At 44.1% G+C, this 7,500-nt stretch overlaps 1 protein-coding gene across 2 annotated transcripts in view; it reads left to right on the top strand.

Moving 5' to 3' along the window:
* zfyve16 (zinc finger, FYVE domain containing 16) overlaps positions 1–7,500 on the top strand; it is a 59,134-nt gene that overhangs the window by 19,100 nt on the left and 32,534 nt on the right. The window contains exon 5 of one of the 2 annotated variants that reach the window (XM_063211636.1): positions 2,282–2,458. The exons of the other annotated variant lie outside the window; for it this stretch is intronic. Within the exon in view, the coding sequence (XP_063067706.1) occupies positions 2,282–2,458 (177 nt within the window). The remainder of the gene's footprint in view (positions 1–2,281; positions 2,459–7,500) is intronic. 2 annotated transcript variants of the gene reach the window in all.

Raw genomic sequence — 7,500 nt, 5'->3', positions numbered from 1 at the left:
AAGGGAACATACACAGGTGATGTCATGGATTTACTGCCACTGCATCGAGCCAATCACAGACAGGCCAATGTGTCGGCGGTGACTTATTTTTCCCCGAGCGAGTGTGTCACAAGCACGTGTCCTGTCCTGGACTTGAGGGGCTTGCTTGTTTCATTTTTGAGCCATTTTTTTCCCCTTCCACCAGTGTTTTAATCTTCAGGAATCTGTGTGAACGACCTTAGGACCTCAGGTAAATTGCTAGGCTTACTTGAAGGTTTTCTTGAAGCTAAATGGCTGTTTTTCTGTGAGGTACTGAATAAGGGTATGTATCAGGTTTGCAGGTTTATTTTGCTTCTTTGCGATACTGTTATGGGACTGTTTTCTGCGTGATAAAAGGCTGTAGGTATAGGCTGAAGTTTTGCAGGTTTTGACTGTTTTATGTTTTTGTATAGGAGCTGCTTTGAGGCAGGGACGTTGGTGCCTGGTTGGTAGGGGGTTTGCAGACTTGGGTTGTGTTTTTTTAAATATACAATATTGGGGGGGGGGTATGCCTTTATTGACAGGACAGTGTGCGATGGCGACAGGAAGTGAGTGGGAGAGAGATGTAGGAGGATCAGGAAACGACCTCGGGCTGGAATCGAACCCATGTCCCCAGTGTAGCAGTGCAGTGCAGTGCACTACCGTGCTCTACCGTTTAAGCCACGGCAGGGGGGGGCCTGGGTTGTTTTGTCTGTGTATCTAGTACAGGAGCCGCTTATAGGCCGGTGCATTGGTATCAGGGGTGGAACGTTTTTTCCCCACCAGTCACGGTGAGCGGTAGATTTAAAATTCTCACTGTTTTTACCAGTCAAAGTGACTGGTGGGTTGAAAAATTTACCAGTCACCACTGAAATTTACCCGTCATTGGCAGGTGGACAGGTGCTTATTTCCATCCCTGATTGGTATAGATAGATACGGTGAGGCAGGTTTGTTTTAGTGTTGTGTTGCTGTTTATTTGGTGTAGGGGCTGGCTGCTGTAGAGGCGTTGGATGGTTGGGTTGGTTTGGTGGGACGTGAGCGAGGTCGCTCTGCTCCTCTTCTCGAGCCAAAAGGAAAGAGGCGAAATGTGGAGCAGCAGATGGGAGCGCTAGTGGCCCTGTGTGAAACTCATCTGTTGTGTGTGCGTGCGTGTGTGTGTGTGTGTGTGTGTGTGTGTGTGTGTGTGTGTTTGTTTGTGTTTGTGTGTATGTGTGTGTGTGTGTGTACCTGTGTATGCACGTGCACGTTTGTGAGTGTGGTTAATGTGTCTACGTATGCATTGGGCGTGTGTGTGTGTCTGTGTGTATGCATGTTTGTAGGCATTTGTGTGCGTGTATGCATTTGTGTGTGTGTATGTGTGTGTTTGAATGTGCGTGTGCTTGCCTGTGTGTATGTGGTGCCTGAATGTATTCATCTGGTTTCTGAATGTATTCATTCTGTTTGAATGTGTATGTATGTTTGTGTGCGTGTGTTTGAATGCGTGTGCATGTGAATGTATGTCCCTGTATGTGTGTATGAATGCCTGCCTGAATGTGTGCGCCTGTGTATGTGTGGATATAATAATTATTATTATATGAACGTCTGCGTGTATGTCTGAACAACACATGGGTGTTTGTGTGTGGTGCATGGCTGAGGGTGCGTTCCAATATGCAACCTTGTGTCCTCCACTTTGCTTGTGGCCTCGTACCAGGAAGTATTACGTCGTGATGACATCACTGACAACAGCATTACTATATTTCAATATCTCGCAAAAGCTCAATTGTAAAGTCATTTTCTCATTTTCAAACAGGATGGTAAATGAAAAATAGTCCACCAAAAATTGTTTTGGCTAGGCTGACGGCAGGGAAACTTAATTGTTTTCTCCACGGAGGCGGGGCATCAGCAAAACGTGAGGCCACAAGCCCAAATGGAGGACGCAAGGTCCCATTATTGGAATATTACTCTGAATGTGTATGCACATGTTTGTGTGTGCTTGTGGGTCAAAGACATCCAAAAAGGAATTGTCATTCAGTGTAACGGATACCTTCTGCTGACTGTAGCTGTAAAAAACATGACTCCTTTTTATTTAATTTTTTTCCAGTGAATTCATGAAAGCCTCAGCTGTCATCCATTCACTTGCAACAATTTAAACATTACGTTTTTTTACCGTTAGTCATCAGAAGGTATCCGTTACAATGAATGACAATTCCTTTTTGGACGTCTTTGACCCTTGTACGCATATGGCATATGTGACTGACTGTGTGTGCGTGTGCGTGTGCGTGCGTGTGTGCGTGTGTGTGTCTAGCTCGGGCCCTGGAGAGGATGCTGAGCGGGAGCGGGCCGAGCCCCAATCCCAACGTGCCGTCTGAGTACTGCTCCACCATCCCCCCGCTGCAGCAGGCACGCGCGGCCGGCACCCTCAACTCCCCCCCGCCCACCGTCATGGTGCCCGTCTCCGTCCTCAAGCACCCCGGCAACGATGGTAGGACACCCCACCAGCCAGTCAACGTGTGTGTGTGTGTGTGTGTGTGCGCGTGATTGTTAGTAGATTGTTTGTGTGAGTGTGGTGTGTGTCTGTGTGTTAAGTGTGTTTGTGTTGGAGTGTGGATGTTGTAGGACTGTATGTTGTGTATATTTTTCTGGGTGCCCATCTCCATACTCCAGTACCCCGGCAACAATGGTAGAACACCTCTCCAGCCAACCACTGTCCTCTCTCTCTCTCTCTCTCTCGTGTGTGTGTGTGCGTGTGCGTGTGCGTGTGTGTGTGTACGTGTGCATGCTTGTACGTGTGTGCGTATGTATATGTGTATTTTTGTGGGTGCCTGTGCCATTGCTCAAGCGCTTGCCACGATGGGCTGCCCTTGTGTGTTTCTGTTTGTGTGTAGCTGTTGTGTGTGTGTTTTGGGGGTGTTGTTTGAGTGTGATCATGGGTAGATTGGTGTGCATGTATGTATGGATGTGTGTTTTTGTGGGTGTACGAGAGTGTGTGACAACCATGATGGGGGACCGCCAGTGAATGGCTGTGGCCTGTGGGAGATTTTTGTTTTGTTTTTTGTTTGTGTGGCTGTTGTAGGACTGTGAGTGTTTTTGTGGGTGATTGTCAAAGCGTTGTCGTTATAATGGAGTATTTTCAGCAAAGAGTGGGATTACTAGCAATCTTCACCACATTAATCCTAGTCACCACTCATAAATGATGTATCGATTATCAACCATTATCATTTATAAAAATCACATCACCGTGGCTGTAGTTGAACTACTCAGCGTAGGTGTAGTTTTTGGTGTGTGAACAGGCCTTCAGACTCATGCCTCTTGTGATTGTGTGCCTTTGCGTTCCTTACAGCTAGATTGAATGAATGGACCAGGGTGGATGGCGCCTTGACAGCTAGGCCAGTGGTTTTCAACCTATGGGCCGGGGCCCACTGGTGGGCCCTGAAGGTATTCCAAGTTGGCCTTGAAATCATTTTCCAAAAATAATAATCATATTTTGGTGTGTGTTGCTGTTGTTTTATTTGAGTTTTATTCTTAATTGGGTCAGAGGTGGGCCCCGAGCATTTTTGACAATTTCAAGTGGGCCCCAAGTTGAAAAAGGTTGGGAACCCCTGAGCTAGGCACTGCTATGCTTAGAGAATGTTTCATTCACAAATGGAGAAATGTGTTTCCCTTAAAGGCCTCTATGTCAAGCGTTGCAGGTGTATAGTGCAGCCCGCTTCATCCTTATTCAGTTTGACTAAATAGTCAGACCTGTCTCATAAAGTAAAAAAAACAAAACAAAAAACAGTGTAGCTAGTGCACAATGTGTTTTTCTACCACACTTTTTAAAACTTATGTTGCATAGATAGATTGCTCCTTCACATCCCAAACAATTAATTTAAATGCTCTTACGCACAAATAAAACATGTTCTTCATTACCTGTGGGACAGACAGGACTGAGAACGCACCACCATCCAATCATTTTAAGCGACCCATTCAAAATGATTGAATGGTGGTATGTCCATCAATTGTTACTGCTGGTTGTACCATCCCTGTGCGTGAAAATTGACTGGTGTCTTGGGGTTGAAGTCTGGTTTGCTGTGTTGATTCCAGCCAGGTACATTTTGAATGCACAGACTTCAAGTTTGCTGTTTGTAACTGTCGGAAAGCTATAATCAGAATGATTTTTTTATTGATAATTAGGCGTTAGGGATGCAAATGATTAATCGATTAATCAACTTTAATCGATCAATGCCTTAATCGATTAAAAAACATTAATCGCAATTAATCAACAATTCAACTGACAAGAGACCCAGGTGAAATGGGCATATGAAGAGAGTGTGTGAAGAGGGGTGTGAATAGTGGGAATATTTTAATCACCTTTGGGTTAAGGAATTGAAGTAGAATTCATTTCATTGTGGTATTTTACATACATTTTTTATTAAACTTTTTAGATTTAGTAGGTTTTTTTTCAAGGAACATTGAGATTTCGGGGGGAAAACGCCGCTTATCAATTCATCGTAAGTCGATTGATAAGGCTATCAAGTAATGATTTATGAATGAATCGATAATTTGCATCCCTATTAGGCGTCGGTTACAGGATGCCGTTGATTTTTTCAGAATAGCATCTCCTGTGATGGCTGCTTCAAGCTTAATTTTGTCATGCCCCACGACATTGGCACGGTCCCCTTGCTTTGCAGCCACTTGGCCACCACACCTCAGTGGCAGGAACAATGATGACCCAAGCTCACACAAGACGTAGAAAACCTTTGCCACGTTGGCACTTGACTCTGATGGCCTACTACAACAAGAACACTTTTGCTCCACAAAGCCAAAACGCAGTTAAATATATGTTGTCAAAAATGTCAAAATCTCTTGCTTATTCTTATCAAAGAAGTACTTAACATTGCACAGTAGACTGCATCGCCACTATTTCAGCATACCAGCAAAATACTTCACTGGGCCTTATGGCAGGTATGAAGGCATTTTCTCATTTTCTTTGCTCATATTGTTAACACACTTCACCTTTGTAGGTCTCGATTACCTCCTGTTTTGTTAAGTCTACCCCTTCTTCACCACTCCATATGAATGAGAAAGTGAGCCTGGCAAGCCAGACTAGAACATCACATGTATAGGTCAGGAGAATCTTTGTTTACACATTTGTGTGTAATGCTGCAAATGCGCAAGCAGCAAACTTGTATGGCTTGAAAACAGGTGCGAAAACATTCCCAGTCAGTCAGTCAGTCTGCAACATGCCCTGCATGAAGCCTCACATTTTGGCACCAATTTTATATGTAAAAACTTCACCATATATCTATCACATGATGTGGTATACATTAAGTAGTAACGTAGTGGTTATGGCCTAAATTGATTTAGCTAGAAGATTTGGCTTGTTATGAAATGTCAGTGCACGTCTCCTCACCATGTTCAGATGATGAGACATTGCATCAACTGAAAAAAAACAGCTGTTTAATTTCCGAAGCTGTTTAGTTTGTCACTTAGAAATAAACATTAAAATCGTTTGTCATGTCATTAAATTAGCCTACATGACCGTCGCCAGCTGCAAGCCCAAGTCCTAAACTACCTCCTACATGGCCATTTGGCCAGACAGCTGATTTTTGTTGTATGGCTGTTTGCATACCGATGGCACAACAATGTGTGATGATTTGCTATATCAGTAGGATATAATGTGTTTCATGGATTGTTTGAATGTCATACAAAATACTAGGGATGCACCGTTACCACTTTTTTGAAAACCGATACAAGTACGAGTACATTAATGTGTGTACTTGCTGATACAGAATACCGATACCGATACCTTTTACCACCAAAATATATTGAAAATAAATTAATGGCCTTGTTTTTTTCCACCTGTGATATTTGTATTGTCCATTTCCATGTAGGTTTAAATGTTATTAAATGTATGAGGTGGCACTTTTTTCCCATGCTGCTTTCAAGTCCACAGAACGTGACGAAGATTTTGCATTGTTTTGTGTAATAGCAGTATCGTTCCTGGTATCTGCAAGTGCTTGACGAGTACGAGTATGACTATAATGAGCAGTATCGGCAGCCGATACCAATACCAGTATCGGTATTGGTGCATCCCTACAAAATACCTGATCAGACATTGCCAAGCAAAATGCCTAGCTCTAGCAATCAAGCTAACCAAATAGCTAGTTTCCTAAAGTCAAGCTGGATCAATGTATTCTGCAGTTGTCATAAAAGCGAGCTGTTAGACCAAAGACACAAATGTTTTACTAACCATTGCCTGAACCATTGAGAATAACTGACTATATTTTATAGTGTTGACATAGTGGCCTGCCGTAGTTGAGTTTATATGTCAGTCCAGGACAGCTGAGTTTCTGATGGCTACAAGGTGATGTTTAACGCCTTCTCCTATTTCCGATGTGGTAGGTATAGGAGGAATATAGCAATTATACTGCATATTATGTGGAACTAGATTCCGTTGCACAGTTCTTTAATAAGTCACAAGGCTTAGTAAGTTATCTTCTGGACGCTTTTGTATTGCTACACGTAAAATGCGCTGCTTCTTGCCACACAGTTTCGGATGAAACGTGACAAATGTAAACAAAGACGTACGAGAAGGATTCTCCGATAGTCTGGGCACGCACCCTAGGCAAAGCTGTAGAACCCACTGTTGTCTTTCAAACTGCGCTGTCACAATCCGTAGCCCATCCCAATGACTCATACCACACATTACTATACCAAGCGCTGGAGGACAGAGTCAGGCCAGATTTTATGGCCCAGCTATGATTTTCCCTTATGGTGCGAAACCGAAGCATTAGTTTACTAGGCTGTGAGAAAGGAAGGTTTCAGGAAATGGCACGAATTGCTAAATGGCTGAGGATGGATGATGATGGTTGGCAATGCTATTAGCCTCTTGCGTAGCCTCCAAACACCCTCCTTCAAATTCATGCACGGATTGGGACAGTTTTGGCAGGAAGGATATGCAACACTGCTGCAGCAGTGTTTAAAAAAGGTGAACTCTTCAACACACTGACAGAATGAGATTGAGGGTACTCGTTGAAAGTAACAATAAAACGTGTGTAACTGCAGTCATACCACAAAAGGTTCCCTTGCATATCACTTTGGTGCCCTTACTGAAATATTCATTCCTTTTTTTTGCACCGGTGGGTCTATATTTATTACACACACATTCACACACACACACACACACTTTTACAGAACAGCCACATTCATTCACCCAAATGGCTTGTCGTCGGTAACATTTTCCGAAGATCCAATGTCCCTCTCCTCCCTCTCCACCCCTTCTGTCCCTCCATCCACGCCCCCACCACTCCACCTTCTCCACCTTCCAACCCCTGACGTCAGACTGTCTGAATGTAGGGGGCTGCTGTTGCTGCTGGCATGTCATATTCCTCAGCTCTGTTGCTGCTGCTGCTGCTGCTGCTGCTGCTGCTGCTGCTGCTGCTGCTGCTGCTGCTGCTGCTGCTGGCTGAGTGATGGATGACCTCACTCTGTGGCACCAGAGGCGTTGCCGTGACTGCTGCTGCAGTGAGGCTAGGATAGGAT

The sequence above is a fragment of the Engraulis encrasicolus genome, chromosome 12 (genome assembly GCF_034702125.1).
Source record: "Engraulis encrasicolus isolate BLACKSEA-1 chromosome 12, IST_EnEncr_1.0, whole genome shotgun sequence".
Lineage (NCBI taxonomy): Eukaryota > Metazoa > Chordata > Actinopteri > Clupeiformes > Engraulidae > Engraulis > Engraulis encrasicolus.
The sequence above is the reverse complement of the archived record's forward strand: the minus strand, read 5'-3'. Positions and strand labels throughout refer to the sequence as shown.